This window comes from Apaloderma vittatum, unplaced genomic scaffold (assembly GCF_000703405.1).
Source record: "Apaloderma vittatum isolate BGI_N311 unplaced genomic scaffold, ASM70340v1 scaffold7245, whole genome shotgun sequence".
In the NCBI taxonomy this organism is placed as follows: Eukaryota; Metazoa; Chordata; class Aves; order Trogoniformes; family Trogonidae; genus Apaloderma; species Apaloderma vittatum.
In genome coordinates, this window is record NW_009718695.1 from 26,008 (window position 1) to 45,580 (window position 19,573).

At 43.4% G+C, this 19,573-nt stretch overlaps 1 protein-coding gene across 1 annotated transcript in view; it reads right to left on the reverse strand.

The window, feature by feature from the left end:
- ITIH4 (inter-alpha-trypsin inhibitor heavy chain family, member 4) overlaps positions 1 to 17,468 on the reverse strand; it is an 18,984-nt gene extending 1,516 nt beyond the window's left edge. The window contains 18 exon segments of the mRNA XM_009870334.1: positions 166 to 317; positions 1,741 to 1,924; positions 2,562 to 2,675; positions 4,183 to 4,215; positions 5,657 to 5,689; positions 6,194 to 6,348; positions 7,075 to 7,214; positions 7,786 to 7,968; positions 8,832 to 9,013; positions 10,525 to 10,641; positions 11,563 to 11,731; positions 12,245 to 12,361; positions 13,213 to 13,341; positions 13,421 to 13,531; positions 13,636 to 13,798; positions 14,363 to 14,467; positions 14,904 to 15,064; positions 17,394 to 17,468. Coding sequence (XP_009868636.1) covers positions 166 to 317; positions 1,741 to 1,924; positions 2,562 to 2,675; positions 4,183 to 4,215; positions 5,657 to 5,689; positions 6,194 to 6,348; positions 7,075 to 7,214; positions 7,786 to 7,968; positions 8,832 to 9,013; positions 10,525 to 10,641; positions 11,563 to 11,731; positions 12,245 to 12,361; positions 13,213 to 13,341; positions 13,421 to 13,531; positions 13,636 to 13,798; positions 14,363 to 14,467; positions 14,904 to 15,064; positions 17,394 to 17,468 — 2,323 coding nt within the window.
- Between the last annotated feature and the right edge of the window lie 2,105 nt (positions 17,469 to 19,573).

The following is a 19,573-nucleotide window of genomic DNA, read 5'->3' on the forward strand; positions in this document are numbered from 1 at the left end:
TGCTGCCTTGCCTGCCCAGCACTTTTTGTGAGAGATTGTCAGCTCTCAGGGAATTAAAAGAAAAAAAAAGAAAAAAATCTGAAACAAAGCTCCACTATACTCTCATTTTAGGAGCTTAGTTACAAAATCATCCTTCTTGCTGCACGTATCCATAATGATACATACCCAGAATTCCTCTGACTTTGTCAGAAAAACGGTCGGTGTTCAAGAAATACAGCCCAAGGAAACGCGGAAACTTTATAAGGGAAATCTTTACTGTGACCGTATCAGACGATGACGCTGTAACGCTCCTTTCCTTTGCAACTGAGACTCTCAGCCTAGGAAATCAATGATGGCATTATTTCCAGGAACAATAGGAAGAAAGAATATGTATTTAACTAGCTGACACTAGTTGAAACAACTTAATTTGCCTTTTGTGACTTTGCAATTTTATTTTATTATGCTCTGTTTGTGGTTATTTTTAAAGTAGAAAATAATAAGTAGCATGTATTTTCTCTCTATGCTGCACAATAAATCTTTCCCATATCAGACTACATGCAAATACACCAACAGAGAAGGACTTCTTGCTGATGAAAACACCTTATTATCCATAATGACAATGAATGCTTGGATGGAAAAAAAAAAAAAAGAATATTTTTTCATCATTTTAACGAGAAAAAAAAAAAAGAGACTACATAAAATCTGTTTCATGAACAAGGCAAACAATTTTTTTCTTGGGTATTTCACAAGATTTTTCAGACCCTGCCTTTCTTCTAACCGCTTCATTTTATTTTGATGCCAGGCAGGCTTGCAGAACGCAAACATCCACTGTCGTTTTCCTCCCTGGCTCATTAGGTCAGACAAAAAGACGCCCGCACGTGCTGGTGTACAAAGTGCTGCGGCTGCAAGGGCTCGGGTGCTGGTCTGAAGCAGGAGGATCACTCTGGCAGGCGACAGATTAGAGAGGGGCATAAATCCAGCATGTTCTTGGCTCCATTCAGGTTACAAAAATAACGGAAAGCAGTTGTTTCAGGACTTCTGTTGCTGTCTAGAACTCCCTATAAGGGAGGGAGCTCTGCGTGTCCTCTCTGCCCCAGGCCAGCAGCAGATCCTCCTGGAGGTTTATTCTCGCAAGGCAAAAAATGGGGTGGCATTAGCTATATTAATCTCTTTCTTGTGGTAGTGAAGGATCCTGCTCTAATTAGTCCGACAAATTAAATTTACATTTAAAGCAGTCTTTCTCCAACAGCAGGCATTTAGTTACAGACAGCTATTCAAACATTTCATGCCTTCCCATAAAAAATGTCAGCTGTCCAGACGTGAGTTATTGCTGAAACTGAAGAGAAAGAAAACTTCAGCCAGTGTGGAGCCAAGTGATGTATAAGAGACAGTAAATGCCAAAGCCATCACTTGGCAGCACGTGCTCTGTGGCTGGAGGAGCACACGGTGCCTGGCGGCCACCAGCACAGCAGTGGCACAGGGGCTGCTATGAGCCACAGCGAGTCCTTTTCTTGGGAAGAGAAAGGTTCTGCCAAAGCGGAAAGGCAGGCTGCTGGTGCAGTTGTTTTGATTCTCTTACACAGGCATGGAGAATTGAAATCAAACCTTTTTTTTTTTCTCCGAATTTGAGGTAGCCTGTTTCTGCTCAGGTTAAGTTACTGCGTAAGGACTTTGGGAAGCACTTACTTGAAGCAAACGTGAAAGCAGAAGCCTGCATGAAAACATATCTGCCACATCCTCTTGGGGAAAGGACAGGGCGACGTTTCTTATCCCTGGAAGGTGGAGGTGGCTGACTCCGTCCATAACAGCCGACTGCTCTCGTTATTGTGCCTTATGACAATCTCAGCTGTGGAGACGCGGAGGCGCACAGGGGGTTTCTCATAGTTAATTTCAAATTGCACAAACCGATCCAATCTGTTGCCAAGTCTTCCAGTCACAGTGAGTCCTTTAATAACAACAACATGTTTGTCAAGTGACAGTGTTTATAAGGTGACAACTGATTCAGTTTTGTTGCTAAAGCAACTTAAGGGTTTCAAATCTAGTTTTGGGAGGCAGAGTCCCCCTGACTTCAGAACCATGTGCCCCCAAGGCAGCAGTGGGGTCACCAGAGGCTGTTGACCCCCATATTGCCACCTCCTCTCACAGAGCTGGCTTTGCTCCATAATCAGAGCAGCTGACAACTGGTGCCTGGGGCCACAACTCTTCTGAGAACAGCAACACAAAAAAGTGCCATGCTTTAAAAGCCTGCCTTCTTCTGTTAGCATGGAGGGACCACGGGATTTAAGGTCTCTGCATCCTCAGAAGTCCCCAAGGGCTGAGCAGGACAGAAGTCTGAAAGTCATGGATGTGACACCAGGAGGAGAAGGAGGTGACCCACAACCAGACCCGAGAGTTGCACAGTGAAAGTCAATATTGCCTAATAGAAAGGAAAAATTAACCACATCCTTTCCAGTCACTGCAAGGCAGCAGGTATTGATATGTCCTTTCATGAAAGGGGCTTATTCCCAAAGACACCAAGTCCTCTCACAAGATCAAAGGGATTCTCCTCGCTCTTGGTACCCGCGGTAATCTGGCTCACCCACCTTGCTCTAGATCTGACAGCAGGTGGACAGAGCGCTGTGCTTTTCCATTAGTATTTAAACAGATTATTTCATTTTCTTCAGGTAATGGCAAGAGAAGCTGTGGGTATTCGCTGTCTGAAAAGGCAGGAGAACAATGTTAGCATGCAAAGAAAAATCTAGTCTGTGCTGTATGATGCAGAAGAATTTCTTCATTTATAACCTAAAATATTAGAGATTTTATAGAATAGAATTATTAAAATTAAGAGTAGTAATTGTTGAAAAGCACACCCAGACACAGCATATTGATATGAAAATAACAGATTTTTAAACTTAGGGTTTATCAAGGACAATGAGGCCTTAAAAAAGCTGACGCTGGAGATCTGTTGTACTACACGTCTATTGGTGGTTATATCCTCAAGCCAAAGGGGCTTTCTCATAGAACACAGGGTTATTTTTCACTTATGTGGAAAGAACCAGCCAAGATTTGCAAGAAGAGGTAAAGGGCTTTCAGAGAGTTGATGCAGTCAGAAAAAAATATTTTATGAAAAACTGTATGTTACAGCTGTATTAATTCTTAAAATGGAACTAGTGTATGTTACTCACCAAAAGGTTGTGCTCCCATTTCGTGTCTTAGACTGACAAGTGAAACATCTAGAAGTAGTATGAAGAGTTAATGAAACATTCTTCTCTAAATCAGCTAATTAACCAGAAAGAACTCTGTGACAGAAGCCTTTTTAGCAGAGCTCTTCACTGACTTCCACGGAGAGCTTTGCTTAAAACCAGATGTGCCAATGAGGAAAAAAAGTGCAATGTCCAGCACCTGCCTCTCTTAGGATCACCTGTGCCGCTGGGGCACGGTTGCCCTGAGCTGTGGAAGGGTTTAGAGTTCTGTTTTCAACGGCTCCTACAGAGCGCTGAACCCAGCACACCCACCCCAGCAGCTCCTCTCACATGCGACTGTGAGTAACAACCTACTGACAACAGCTCCTTGCCGCTGCCAGATTGGGGCTCAGAGTGCCATTGACCTGAAATAAAAACTTTTTCCACTGTTTCCTTGGTTTGGGGTGGTGCCTTGCATCTTCCTTCCCACCCTTTAGAACAGGGAATCCCTCTTGCTCGTTGCCCCCTGACTTCTTCAAGTACAGCCACGAGCGCACGTGTGGGAATCCTCTGTGGGCAGCTGCCAGCGCCTTTGCTGCTCAGTGCTGTAGGAGCTCTCGGCAATGCCAGGCTCTGTCTCTGCAGTGCCCTGGGATTTCCTCCTTGCAGGACAGGCGTTGTCATCATGCAGATGGTTGTGCCCCACATTGGCTTCACAGAGCAAACCCCAGCACTTGTAAATTATTTTTATTATGGGTATTATATACCCACTTCCTTCAGCTTACTAACATATGCTGTTTCAGATCTTTGACATTCGTTTTCAGAAGCTATAATAATTTATTATTTCTGAAAAGAGACCAAGATCATTTTCAGAGGCTTATAAAGTACCTGTGGACTGAAATACATGTAATAAAAACTAAACTGTGTATCAAGTAGGTATCCACAATCTAAACGCATTCATTAAAGTAATGTTGCTATGAACCTACATGTGAAATGGACTTTGTAAAATGATTCTGAATGAAAACAAAGGAGGAGCACTTACCAGGAGGTAACCTATTCCTCAGTCCACGAACACCTAGAAAAAGAAAAGACAGAGTATCTGTATCTTATTCATGATTGTATCGCATACCTTACGTGGGTGTTTCAAACATCAAACATCACCTTCCCTTCCCAAAGTAAACTATTGGCCACAGAATATGAGCACTGAGCCCTGGAAAATACTTCCAGCCCAAGGATGGAAATGGACAAGAAGTACTAAGAACTTTGTGAGGAAGGGAATTGCAAAAAGGGATCTGGCTGTCTGCTAGATGCCCGGGGCCTCACCCGCCCTGCACGTGGGGATGGGGAGGAGGCAGAGATGTTGTCGGGGCAGCAGAGTTGCCTGTCCCTGCTGTGAGGGTGGGTGCTTCTGGTGGAAGGAGGCACCTGGCAGGGGAGGCTCTGCAAAGGGCCCAGAGATACAGCACCAGCACAGCCTCACAACATGGTCCCTCTGGAGAGCTGCCACCCCAGAGGAGAGCTGCTCCTGGCAGCTAAAAATCGGATGAGCTCGACAGAAGAAATCGCAACAACACCCAAAAGAGCCCATCAAAACCTCTCTCAATCTGAGCAGCCCAGCACCCTGTTTGCCCCTTCTCTGCTCCAACCGTGCTGCTCTGTCACGACAGGGAGCAACGGTGTTCAGCAATGCTCTGGCAGACACAAATCCCAGATCTAGCGGCGATATCCCTGCGCCCTCAAGCAGTCGCGCCTGCCTGACCATCACACCGACACAGGGCTTGGCGCCCGCTATGGAAACAGGTCGTGCTGCAGAGGTGGTGCCAAATTCTTCTCCTCTTGCAGCCCAAGGGGAACTCTGAGGGACGGTCACTGGGCCGTGCTTCTGCTCGGGGAGTTCTCTGCTATTGGGCTCCCCAGTGCCACCTTGAAACGTAATCTTCAGAGAACGGGGCAGCATTATAATTCCCTCAACATATTTCTGTGAAAGAACTAGAGCAAAACCAGGGCTCTTCACCTATAAAAAGCACTGAAGTATTATCATAGCTGAGATTATTAGATTAATAATGCTGGAAGTTTAAAACTAATATGTAGATAGATCTATTATTTTCAGAAACAGTGAAAGAAACATACCTTGTCTTGGTTCAACAATACCATCATCCTTAGAAGTAGTTGCAAAATATCTTGATCTTGATTTTTTGACAGGTACTTTGCACATAGTGGGAGGAAGCAGAAAAAAATCATTAGCACTGTTTACTTGAAAAACTACTTTTCTTCCTGAGTAAAGACAATTTTGGCCTTTGAAACTTTGAGAATGGAAGATTTTTCTCCCTTTGACCATGTTTTCCTCTCAAACCCTGCACAGACCTTGGCAGTTATTGTTCATGGTTTGCTTCCCATATTTTTCCAAATTTCAGACACTTCCCTCTATAGAACAACCACCACAAGCCTTTTTTTTTTTTCCCCCCCATTGGAGACTACTATGGAAATATGCTACTGGAAAAGAAGAAAGCATTTACCTCCTACTGGAAAACCGCTGGTCTTCTCGTTATCTAGCACAAGGAAGAAGGACAGATTAATGTCACACAGTCAACACAAAATGACTTTACCCAAATGCAGACCAGAAAACTGGGACAACAGGGGAGTGGCTTCCAGTTGGAAAGCTAGCTTTGTGTTAAAGGACATGTAGCTAGAGCACATGCAGGACTCCTACCAAGGGCATGATTCCCTCCCCCTTGCATTCATTTTCCCATTTTAATGCTACAGAGAAAAGTACAGAATCCCTTTGCAGTGGCAGGAAGGCTAACAACCGTTAAATTACTTTTAGTTAATATTTAAACTAATTATTTTCCGTTTCACTAGTAGTGCCCATTTCACTGCTTCATCTTTTAAAAAAATCCTGTGTGTTTTATTTTGAAAGCAAGCCAATCCCTGAACTCCTGCCTTTGATGTGGCTTCTTACTGTGCCACATCACTACAAAATGAACCTGTACTGGAGGTCAACAACAAACCATCCATAACAACAGCGTGTTTCAGGGGGCTGACGACTCATTTACCAGCCTCAGTGGGTTTGTTCGCCGTCTCTGTCTGCTGCTGGCCAGGAGGTTTGGTGACCACCATGGAGGTGAGGGGTGTCACGAAGCTGTACTGCAGAGAGAGCTCTAAGGCTCGTGCCTCCAGGGTTTTCTGATCCTCTTCTTGCGCTGAAATACTAAAGTCTATGTTAATGATGAAGTAACGTAGAGAGATTAAGAGTAGGTCACCTTCAGATTCTTCTTCATAATAGCTGTGCCTTAACAGATATTTTTATTATTTAAGGGATGTATTATTTAAGGGATTATTATGTAAGGGATATATTTAACAGATATTGTTATTATTTAAGGGTGAGTAGTCTCATTCAGATAACTCCACAGTTCATGTGCATAAATTACGGACATGCTTAATTGTTTGCAACACTGGAGCCTACATATAGGTCAAATACACAAAAATAATAGATACATTACCTATGAAATGTCTTATGGACATACTCATTGTTCTCTTTACTAGCTATTGCCATTCATTTATCTACAGATATTATTTCTGGATATGTGACAACAGCTCAACGAAATCCATGCCATTAAAATCGATTTCATAGTAATGTCATGAAGGATATTTTATAGTATGTTTTCATGTGTATATACATATATATACACACACACATTCAATGACACAGCACTAACAGAAAGACACCTCATGTTCTTCATACAATAACGCAGTATTCTTCCCATATACTGTGTTTTCAAGACTATCTGCAGAAATATTTCCGTTTCTCTGTGTTTTCTAATCATATAATTTGCAAAGAAGGAATTTGCGTTTTAAGAAATTCTGATCATAAAATTTGCAAAGAAGGAACGTGCATTTTAAGAAATTTGTGATACAAAGCATTAAAATGTCTTACGATTTTTCCAGAAGCTGTTGAATGGTTAAGTAAGCCCACAGTCTCTCTATGAAATTTCCAAAGATGTAACTTTGGTTTTGAAATACTTGCTCCTTCTCTCTGACATTTGCTTCTTCTTTAAGAGTCAAGTCACTACCGTGCTGAAGCAGGAGAAAACTGATCATCAAAATAACAGTTCCAGTCTTCTTTTATAGTCACATTAATAGAATTAAAAGAATCTCTTTCTGCACAGAAGTGCCTTTTTGCCCTTCAGTTTGTCCTTTTCCATTAGAAAATGCAACTCCAAGCTACTAAAGCAGCAGGTATTTTGGTTATATACTTCTGAACTTGAAACAAAGTTGAAAAAGGAGGTAATGAAAAAGGAGGTAATTTTAACATTTTTGAGATGAATAATGCAGATTTCCTTCCTCATTCTAAAAATATAGATCAGTTTCCTAAAAATGCTTGAAAGGACAAAATATTAGTGTTTGGAAAGGATTAACATTGCTGTTTGTTTATATGTGGATATACTCCAACATTTTTTCTTTTGTGGCAAATTCAGGAAGGGAATACACTTTGAATTCTCAGATACTTTTCTAAAATGGGAAAACAGCTGAATGCCCAAATGTAGAGGAACATCTATTCCATGAAAAAGACTTCTTAAAGTCTCCTATTGCACCAAAAAAGGCAGAAGGGAGATACATTTTCATAGTTAGTAAACTAAACACTTACCGACTGAGCTTTAATTTCTACTGGCAGAAGATCAAGATCATTGCTAATTTTTCCAGACACTATAATTTCAGATCCTTCAAAGAACAGCTTGAAATTGTTCTTGGTTAATCCCTCAACGTCGTTTTCCGGATAGTGCATTTCAATTTTCATTAATATTGGGGTAGCCACCTCCTGATAAAAGCCCTGAAGAGGAGCAGAGGGAGGGAGAGTTCATGCACAATTTACTGCAAAATTATGCAAAGCGGTATGTTAAATGTCTAAAAACCTGGTAAAAATAAAGGAGCAAAGCTTTTTATTCAGCAGCGTAAAACTACTGCAAACACAGGAAAAAAATAAATGTTTCTTCCCAAGTTTCAGCACACCTTCTCCAGCCAGGCGGGCAATGCCATATACACATATATTCAAGTACTTCAGCAACATGCCCACTACCACTGCCTCACCCAGTCAGGTGTTTTGTTTTAGTCGCTTTTCACGTCTGATTTTTTTAAACTTGACTGATCCTGAGGATTAATAGTTCTCTTTCTGGACTGGGGCTGACATGAAACAAACCCAGGCTTCTGCACACCCAGCCAAAACAGGTGGAATTGGCTTCCCCAAAAAAAGAGAATGGCTCGAAAGTTATAAGTCTTCTCCAGACAGACGGGAAAGTGGGACTGGACAGCCAGTTTGCCTATAGGTGTCTCAAGCTACTCACTCGTTTTTAGGGAAACTATGACAAACAGCCTCCAATGGTGGCACTTCAATTGGTTTGAAATGAGACCCAAGAACAGAAGTTTTCCCACCATCCCCTCCCCTGGACAATTCGTCTTTTTGCAGAGGTACAGAAATGTGTGAGTTTCCAGGTTTGTCCAAATGCAGCTGAATGGAGGAAGATTTCAACTTTGAGCCATGGTTTTGTTACAAACCCTCAGATATCCCCTCCTCCCTCTCCAAAATTAATAGATAAACCCAGCACCTCATCTCAGAAAATCTATGTCTTTGCTGCTAAGATTAGGCATAAACTGTGGCTGGTAGATGGCTTTTCCGGCATATTCCTTACTCCTGACCTGGAGCTGCAAGGCTGCATCAGCATTTTCATATATACGACGAGCTATTCCCCGATTGCTTAGGGCCATTTTCTCCAAGAACTTGTAACTGACATCAAACCCGAAGCCAAGGCAGAAAAGAGCATATTTCCCATTGATTGCTCTCTGAATGTTTTCTTGAATTACTTCCACATTTCTCTCACCTGTAGATGAAAAAACAAAAAACAACCCCATGCTCTTGTTTGCTTGTCTGAAAGTACAAAAAGACAGTAGCAGATTTAATGGAAAATACTGCCTAAAGTATTTGAAAAATACTTCAGAGTAAGATATTAAAAATATATGGCACAGGATTCTCTTAAACGAAGCTGAAAGCACCACTCCGCCTATGGAGTGCCAGAACCTGATTCTTCCCCTTAATGACTTTTACAAATGTCATTACGACTAAGTGCAAAATGTTTTACAGGATTACGGGGATCAGAGAAGGGTTTTAGGACAAAGGGGACCCAGACTACAAGTTAACAGCACAGGGGATGGAAACACTTGATCAAACACTGGGAAGGCAAGTAGCATCCATGAAAACTGTGTGCGTGAATTCAGAGAGGAACGGATTAGTTAATGGTGTAATTCAGGTAAACTGCAAATTAACTCAGCTCTGCCACCCTTTGCGGCACAAAGGGAAAGGTTTTTTTTTATAGGGTCATCTTATCCCATTTGAAGAGCCACCAATAGCCCTTTATGGAGACCTTCCCTCTCGGCATTTCCAGCCGGGAACTGTCACTGCCCACAGCAACAATTGTGGGAGCAGCTCCATTTTTTCCTGTGAGCCTGCTTTGCCAAGGAAGGCAGCTTATGCATGAACACTGCATGTGTTTGCCTGCCACCCCACCCCAGCCTGTTTTCAACGTGCTCAAGGATATCGGAGACTCACTGTGCTGGTGCTGAGCAGACAGCACCATAAGCTGAATTTTAAATTAAAAAACCCCAGAAAACTAAGGCAACCCTAAAACAGTATGCATCACACAATCTGAAAGGCAGACTGATCTTACTAGAGGGCTTGCAGCTGAACTAATAATTGCTGGTCTCGGAGAGACGCTAGTGACATGCAAAACCTAGAAGTATTGGGTTAAATAAAACAGTAACTCCCAACGCAATGGCACAAACATCACATGTTCTGAACAGGAATTTGTCTGTCTCAACCCTCTGGTTTGTGCTATCACAGCTGATCTCTAGAGCTAGACATGGAAAAGAATATAAAACAAGAGGCACCTTGAAAATATCTCAGGTTTGAGGCAAGAAGGGTGAAGAAATATAAGCAATATGTCTCAAATGGGGCCCTATATAATATATGCAAAATGCCCATATTTTGGCTTTAAGTATTTTACTTTAATGTTTCAGCTGTGCCTGGAGTATCTCCAACAATTCCCTGGAGTTTCTATACTGGGAAGCCAATGGTATTTAGCAAAACAGTTCCCAGCTAAAAGACGTGGAGTTACGGGCAGGCAGGCTCTGCTACGGCTTCTTGTGGCCCCAGTCAGAGCCCTCTCCTAACTCTCCTCTTTCTGGTGCAGAGCCAGTGACAGCCCAGCCTCCTTATACTAAAGCTCTTCTTAAACAGAGACTATGTCCATCAACAACTAGGATGCAAGTGTAAAAGATAAAAAAAAATACAAATAAAAATCAAGAGGAGAGAGGACTGAGGCTACTATTTTCTCACCAGAAGTGGGCTGGCCATCTGTCAGCAAAATAACCATGGAGATGCTCCGTTCTGGCAGCCCCTCAGCTTTGTCCAGTGCACTCACGGCAGTCAGCAGGGCACGACTGATATCTGTGCCTATAATGGGAAAGCAGGCATCACTCACCAAAAAGGGATAATCATCTGAAGAAATCGGTGCACTTCATCTGCAGAGGCCCCACAGAGTTGTTTAAAGTTTTCTGCAGGAAATAATCCTCCAGAGAGATGAGGATTTAGGGGTTTAGCCTACTGGGCTTAATTATGGTGTGCTATAGTGCAATGGCAATGCTGGAGTATTCTTCTGGGAGCATTTTCCACACACATGTCATGGGAAATACAAACATGGCAAGCAATTAAAAAGATTAAATAAACACACTGTCATCCGTTAACCTACATTTAAGAAATGTCTCCCAGCCTTATTTAAGAAGTCAAAGAAAAGAGCTGGGCAAAGGTGGGCTTTATTGGCGTTAGTGCCTGGGATAAAAAAACCTACATTAAGAGGATATATAGCCTTTTAGATGTGCTTAAGAATAAATAATAAAGTGCACTGAGTGATGCAGCAATTGAAACGTTTCATGCCTATTTTGACTACTTTGTTTCCATAGTGTGGCTTATATGGGAGTATAACTTTGGATGCAATTAGTTTCACAAGGGGAGACCCTTGTCAAATGTAAACTGAACTGCCACTTTTCTGTAAGGAAAAAATAAAAAAAGTACTATCGTGAAGTTTTCCATCCATCTCTGTTACAAAAATCTGAAGCAAAACTTTGTGGCTGGTGTGGTTCACACATGTGACATAACCATCTCTCTCTGTATCATATGTAGTCACCAATTCGTCCACTCCCATAACCAGCCTTTCCATCCCATGCATCACTCACAAATATTGAAGGCTGACTTGCTTTGTAAGCACTGACGGTAGTTGTGTGGCAGTATATGACTAAGAAAAATAACTTTTTTCTAAGTGATATATTGTATTGAGAGTCTGTCTGTGGTTTCAAGTGTCTAGGCAGTGCCTCGTACCTCCACTAGCAGACAGTGTTTGCAGGAATTCTGCAGCACTCGCCACATTCTCTGCCGTGGCTTGCAGCAGAGAGCTCTTCCACTCCACCACTCTGCTGTTAAAGGTGATAAAGCTGAAATGATCTTCTGGGTGGAGGTCTTGCAAAATCTTCATCAGGGCATCCCTCGTCTGTTCCAAGGAGAAAACATACACTCTGACTATTGCTACTTCTCTGCCAGAGCTGGGATAGGAACTGCAGTGTAATAGGGGGGTTTCTCTACAGTACTATTTGAGATGCAGCCAAACACCCTTATTTAGAATCAACCAACTTGCTTGACTTACAGAGACAAAAAATAACATCTATGAGGGCTGTAGTGGGCTCATCTGCACTCTAGCAAAGCTACATACACAGTCGTCAATAATGGTAAAACAAGTTAATTCTTTAAACATCATTAAAGAAAAAAATCAGGAGAAAAGTATTCTGCAAAGATAGAAAAAGTGCTTTCTGCCTTCATGTTTGATACCTGTTAGAACAGCTGTATCTGAGAAGTGTTTCTCTTTAAGAGCTTAAATCCGTGTATATCTATTTTCAAGCATTTTTACATGTCTGAAAATTTTTCTGTGCACAAAACCAGCACGTCACTTGAAAGACTGGTGTGTGGGACTGATGCAAGCAGAGGGTAGTACTTTGAGGTAAGTTACCTGCTCAATTTTTCTGCCTGCCATGGAGCCACTTCGATCTATAACAAAGATGACATTTTTGGGAAAAACTGGCATTTCACGAGGTGCAAAGTAATGCACAAAATACCCATTGACAATCTGAAATAGAGAATGTGAAATAATATATAAAATGGTATCTAAATAAATAAACATTGCATTTTAATGTTCTGGCACAGCAAGAAGGAAGGGGCATGCTCAGCCTTCTGTTCTTCTAGATAAGGGCAAATCAAAGAACTATTTAAACGTATTTCCTGGCTGGAAGCAGGACTATCTGTAGAGAGCAAATCACAAGAGAACAGCATACAGATATATATATTATACACTTCAGTGCCATATTTGTGATATAGCTCTATATCACATTACCTCTTCATTATCACCTATCAGCACACCTTTGCTCATTGACTGTGACTACCGTCTTTCAGCACATCCATACATACACCATTGGTGAAATGGTAAGGAAAAAGAATTTATTCCCTAGCATATGCATTGCTTCACAAATACTTTTAAGGTACTGCTCTCTTTAGTTACGGCTCGGTTGTCACCAAAAAAACCAACAACAACCAAATAAAACCAAAAAAAAGAAAAGAAAACCAAGCAGTAATTTTAATACCTATATAAATCACATTCTTCCAACCTTCATTTAAAAGAAGCCACAAATACACCTTAGAACAGCCAAAAAAAAAAAGTAAAGATGTCTATAAAGTGGCAATACAGATTTGGTACTGAAACACAATTTGAAAGGATGATTTTTCCCCCACATAATCCACTCTTGCAACACGTCTGATATCTCTGGGGCTTTACTGAACATTGCCATCGGAACTGACCTGAGAATAATGGAAAGAGCTTTTCCTGTCACCCTTAATGTTTCAAAGTAAACATGGCAGTTTTGCTGATTGCACTTCACGTTCACGCGTATCTACAATCTAAAGGCATTTTTGTTTCTTTTTTACCTGTATATCACCTGCAGTGGCCTCTCTCTGCACATCATAACGCACAATAAAATCACCATCAAGGAGGGTTTCATCGAGTTCAGGATTTATCTTTTGTTGTTCTACAGTTGGCTTAAATAAAATATGAGCCTGCAAAGCAATCAGAAGAGTTCAAGCAACATAACTTGAAGTTGCCACCGGCAGTAACACCTGGCAGCTGCTGCTTTACCTTGGTTTCATTCTGCACTTTCGTGAGCGCCTCAGTTAACTCATTTGTCATGAACGTGCTGTCTGTCTCCAAGAACCGGATGCCTTGGGGCTCGAAGATGTGCACATCAATCTGACAACGGAGAAAGAAGTCAGCATGAACATCTCCGAGGGAACACAGCCATACAGAAAAAACACCGTGATGGTCCCTGCCCAGCCCGGGCTGGGGCAGCTCACCTGGAAGTGTTTAACAAGCTGCTTTGGTCGGACCTTAATCAGCAGCTCATACTTCCCCAGCTGCCGCCTCAACAGCTCCTCATACACCAGCTCAAACGTGACTTTGCTGGCGGCCGCAATGCTGACAGACACATGAAACTGCTCCAGTTTTCTGCCTGTGATTCTGTGGAGGGAGAACTGAGATTTACCTCCTATGGGGAAGGTTTGCTTGTGGTGGCCAACATTTATCATGTGTGCTAAATAATGGCCAAGGGGATGCATGGAATAAATGATAATAAAAAAAAAGAGTATCAGCAAATATCATCCAACAGAGAAGATTTTTTACATTGCAGACAGTATTACAAACATCACCTATATTACTGTAGCGTGCCATGAGTGCTGCATATGGAAGCTGAGAAACGGAGCAGAAACACTTGGAAGCCTCAGAGTGGGATCAGGCAGAACTGGCAATGAATAAATGGGAAGCACAGAGTAAATTTACCCTGAAAATCTGATGTCTACTCAAGTACCATGGTTCTCTGTGCTTTTGGGGAAGCAGATCACGCACACACACACACATACACATACACACACACACACACACAGAGTCCTTCTCAACAAGAACCCAAGGCTGCTTTTCACATTTATCCCTGCTGAGAGCAGCTGGCTCCAGGGTTTAACCTGCTCCCAACCAAACAAGAAGCTGAGGAAGAGTACTGGAGCAGTCTTACTCAGGATAGCAACATACTTGACGAGGCCGGCGCTCTGACCGTGTGAGACTGCAGTGTCATACTCCCTCTGAGCAGAAGCTTTCTCCTTTATTATTCCTGGGTATACTTTACCGTCGATGGACCTGTTTGGTTTACATAAAATGAATTAATATGAGAAGGAAAGTGCTGGGGAAAGAAACAAGAGGAATGTTGCACTTCGTGGCCCTCAGGGCATGAGCAGGGAACACTAACTCCCACATCCCTCCCGGTCCATGAGGATGCCAGGAGCCACTACCACAACACAGCCCTCCTTGCAGAGCCTTAGGGAGGCTGAAGGAGGAGAAACACCAGCACTGAGCGTGTCTCTCACCCACCCTGTGCAGCCTGCAGCCTCACCACGGGCACCTTCTTTATATTTGGATGTCTACTACTTTGTCCCATAGAGCATTTTGTGCAGGACCCTCAGAACTCAGCTCCTTGTGCTTTTAGCTCAGCACCTCCTGAGAGGAAAGCTGACCCCCTCGCTCCTTCCCAGGCCCCAGAGCTGCCGCTTTCACTCCGCAGGTAAGGACGCCCTACATGGAGAAGTTGGTGATGAAGGCCGTCTTGGGTAACTCCACTTCAAAGATGGCCTCTCTGGACTCATTATCTCGGTTGACAATTTTGCTGGTGATGACGGTGTGTGCAAATCGTGCTGTGACCTTGCAGTCCACATGGAGGCTGTAGATTTCAATAGCATGCTGGAAAAAGAATAAACAGGGTGAAACAGGAATACTCAGGTTTTGCTCCTGAGCAGTCCTTACCTACCTGGGTGACGTTATTGGAAATTATGATGAAGGAATGAACTGTTCGAAGGTCCAGCTGGAACTGGGGAAAGGGAATTGTTCATGACCAGACTGGCCATCTGCTCACTCATCTCTCTGCAACTGTGCCCATGGCCCCATGCAAAAACTGTGGCTCCATCCACCTGTAGTCTTTCCACAGAAGGCTTCTGTCAAGCCTTTGCCTGTGGTCTTCACTCCTCAAGGTACTCTGAACAGCTGCTATGTCACCTCAATACATTACCTAAGATTAACTTCAAAAAAATCAGATGCCTCTTTAAGCGTTTGACCCGTGGAAAGGGACCTGCTAGCTTTTTGCATGACAATTTATTTACCCTCCCTGCTGTTGACTTTGCTGCATGTTTTTCAGCTGGGCACCTTGTGTCACATACAATGTCGAGCAGGTTTGAAACCCCACATGAACCTCCAAACCCTCACTGATTGCACAAGCGGGGATGCCCTTTGAGTGCTTCTGTTGCTTCTGGTCTGGTGTTCCCAGGGCCCCCAGTGCTCGAGGGAGGAGGTCACCATCACGGAGCTGCCCAGGAACAACCCAAGGAGCAGTGGGACTGGGACCTGCCTGGAGCACCTGCCTCTGTAAACATCCTCCTTTTGCACCTGGGATGTCTGTTTTAAAGGTATTATCTGTGTTTCAGAAGTGACACTGAGACGGGTTGATCTGGACATCAGCAGCCTCACAAGAGCCAGTAGTTTACTGAAAAAAAACCAAACTTGCCATCAAGGCAGATCACTGCACATCTGATTTTACTTTTCCAGCCTTCTGAATGGCTAATCAACCTTTAGTTATTTCAATAATTCACCTCCTGTACTTTTCTCAGCAACTAGTAGTAGCCACTGGCTTCTCAGTAAGAGCACTGATCAAAATTCAGAAGTTTAATCATGTTAAACGTGGCCATTCAATATAAAGCTGTAACCACGGCTTTGTGCTCAGGTGTCAGGGCAGGAGGTGCTGCAGGTGACGCCATGTGAGTAATGGCTGTTTCTTTTTTCATTATATATTACCAGACTGTGCTCCATCTCCTGAAGCCTACTGACAATCCAGGACAGGATAAAACCCCAAAATCGAGAGAAAAATTTCCTGATCCTGGCTATCCGGGTGCCTCACCCTGTCCACACAACCCTGCTGCCCACCCCCAGCTGGAGCTGTTCCTCCTGGGGGCACCACTTCTCAAAGGCTTCCCGAGTATCCCCGAGCACTTCTTCTACCCGCCATGCTCAAACGTGCCCACGGCACATTCACAGGGAAGGTTTTGCCATGACTGAGGACTCCTGAGCCATGGCTCCTTAGGGTGGTGCAGGTGCATCATGGTCATCACTGCCCATGGAGCATCCCTTCAGCATGGGAGGAGCTTGCCCTGCACAAAATCCTTCCTATGCAACATCCATCCCACTGTCACGCACTGGAGGGACGCTCTGGGGACAGGGACCTGCATTTTAGGCTGACCAGCACAAACGAGCAGGGAGGCACAGCATGGCGAGGGGCATCGCTGTGCCCTTAGTGAAGAAGGCAGGAGATGCCCAGCCCCAGGTGTGTGCCCCAGAGCTGCTGGGAGTGACTCGTAGCTGGTGCCCCAGGCACTGCAGGCCCATCCGCCACATCCACAGCTTCTCGCAGAGCCCTCGGTAGCAGCACCAGACCTGTCCCTGCCTCCCGGGAACTCGCCTGCATTTCACACGTTTCTGAATCGGCACGATGGTAATGAAAACATTCAAACATAAGGCTTCCTCCCTTTCTCTAATATAGGTATTTTTAAAACAAGTCAAAGGCACCCTACGACATTACAAAACACAGTTTGCTCCTCTAGATGGAACAAATAACTGTCTCTCTTTTCCATTCCATATAAATTATTAAATCCCTGTCACAGATCTCCTGGCACCGCAATGGTCCTTGTCTGGTTCTGCTATAACGGCACTGCGTCAAGATCCAAACCTTATCCGGTTGCTGAGACATACCCATTGCTCCCTCAGATTTGTTTTTTCACACCCCTGGGGAAGAGTAAGATCAGACACATCGGCAAATGCTCTCCTGCCACATTTATACTGTAACAGCGCAAACAACCAAAAAGGCCTTAAATGGACCCATAGCTCTGAAATCATGACAATTCACACCCAAGGCTCCACAGGTGGTGGTTTCCAGAGGAGTTACCTGTGTTACCCGGCCAGCTACTGCAATTCTACCGGATCACCAAATGAGAAAAGATACTGTTAAAAAAAATAGAGCAAATACCTTTTGAGCAATAGTTTCTGCTAATGTTATGAGTGAGGAAAAGAGCACCAAAGTGAGCAGCGTTCTCTCCTCCATTTTGCAAAGAACAGATTTTCAAATGAAAACTCAGTTTATCTTAATCAGTTAATCAGTAACTTGTACTCGGGGATATTATGTAGACCTTGAAAATACCCAGAAACTTAATATTTACATGTTAAACATGGGTAAAATGTGATCTCAGTTGAAGCTGATTTTCCCAACAGATCTTTGCTGTTAAACATTAGAACTGTAAGGTTTCATAAAGCATATTGCTAAGAAATCTTTAGGTTTCCTTTTTAAACTTAGATTTCACTGTGGCACATGAACTGCCACAGGCAAATACACTGGTCTGTGCAAAAAACTCCAGTTTTGGATGCCTGAATCTCCATCATCTCCACCAATAATACTTGGAAAGAGCACATCCTTACCGCTACCTTAAGCGCTTCAGAGGTCTGGAGATTACCAAGAGATGCAACGTCCACGTGAGATTTTACAGCTGGTCACTTCTTCCAACCTTGTGCTTCCCTGCCCACCTGGCCCATGAGAGGAGCAGAGTGGGCCCCTTGAAACATCCCTTTCTGCTTCCTCTGACAAGCCATAAGCCTCGTCTGTCAAATGGCAAAATCAGTTGTGGCTTGTCTTTAGCGAAACAGTAAAAACCAAATAATCGGATCTTGCCTGGACTCCCCAGGCAGAGAGGTGCTAAGCCAGGCCCTGTAGGTACACATCTGTAAGTGCACAAAGGTGACACAAATCACCCCAAACCCCGTGCAACTAAGAGCTGTGCACGGGAGCACGTCTGGCCTTGTCTGGCCCTTACACAGCTGCGGTGTATCCAGCCAGGGATTCTGCCAAGCCGCCTTTAACCCCCATGCTCAGCAGAGCCGTTAGCACAAAACGTTAGTGCTGGGAGAGCTCTGCACCTCAGTTTACCTGGAAATTGAGCAGGATGACTCTTTTCACCTCCTATTAACCAGTAGGGGCTTCAAGCAGTTCTTGTGAAGTTTTTGTTGGTCAAGGACTCGCTTGTAGCTCTGGAAAAATAAATTTGTCTTACAAGTCCACAATTTTATACACAAACTATTACGAACAGCATTATATTAACATAATTCCTAAAGTGTGTGCTCACTGATGTGGTGTTTATGTAGCCTTCTAACACAAGACAGCTGGCATGACTATTTAAAAGCTATTTCTCTATGTGATGCTTTGTAATGTCTGGCTCTTCTACAAAGCATTTTAAACACATTGTGAGGAAACATTGGATTTTTTAGGCATTGGGGTAAACAGACCCTGGGCAGAACCCATTTCAAAAGTTCATCTCCTGAGCTCTATATCTGGGGAGATGAAGGTGAGAAACTGGTTGGGGAGCAAACTGTCTGAGCCACTGCTGCCCCGCGTGTCCAGGCTGCCTCTCCAGGGCTTACTTGGCTGACTGGAAGCTTTCAGAGGGCTGCGTTCGTTCATTCATTCACAGTGCAAAAATATGTAATGTTTGAAATCCTGAAAATATCAACAGGACAGGAGCAATAACATCCCTTGGGGCTGTAGTTCAGAGAATCTCTTAGCATATGCAGCTGCTGTGTCAGCCCCTGGCTCCTGTATGTATTTATATGAACACGGAACATGCATACACACGTATGTTAACATGCAAGCAGTCAGTGCCGCAATCCAGAAAGATCCCCTCAGCCCTGAGCAAGTGAAGGCTGAATCCTGCCGTCCCGCCATGACTTCCCTGCCCATCTGGACAGCAGATAACTCAACTAAACCTGTGGTCTGTCCACACAAAACCACTTCTTCATATGGTTTTTTGACAGCATTTCCCCCTCTTATAACTCCATGCACCAGGTAATGCATTAATTGTCCTAAGTTAATGCAAAGATCCCATAGAAATACATGCATCTGGGTCTGCTTCATTGCTGTTTTACAGACAAAGCATCCCGGCGCAGAGCACACTTCAGTGGCCTCACACTTTTGAGGAGACACTAATGCAGGAGTCAATAGTTTATTACCTCAGCAAACATTTATAAGTTCACTATAAAGAGTCTGTTGAACACAGACAAGGCTTGTGCTTTAAAATAACTTTAAAAAAAAATAAACTTCACTTCTCCCAGGCTGTTTATACTACTTGCAGATATTGTATAGAACATGTAAATATTCATATT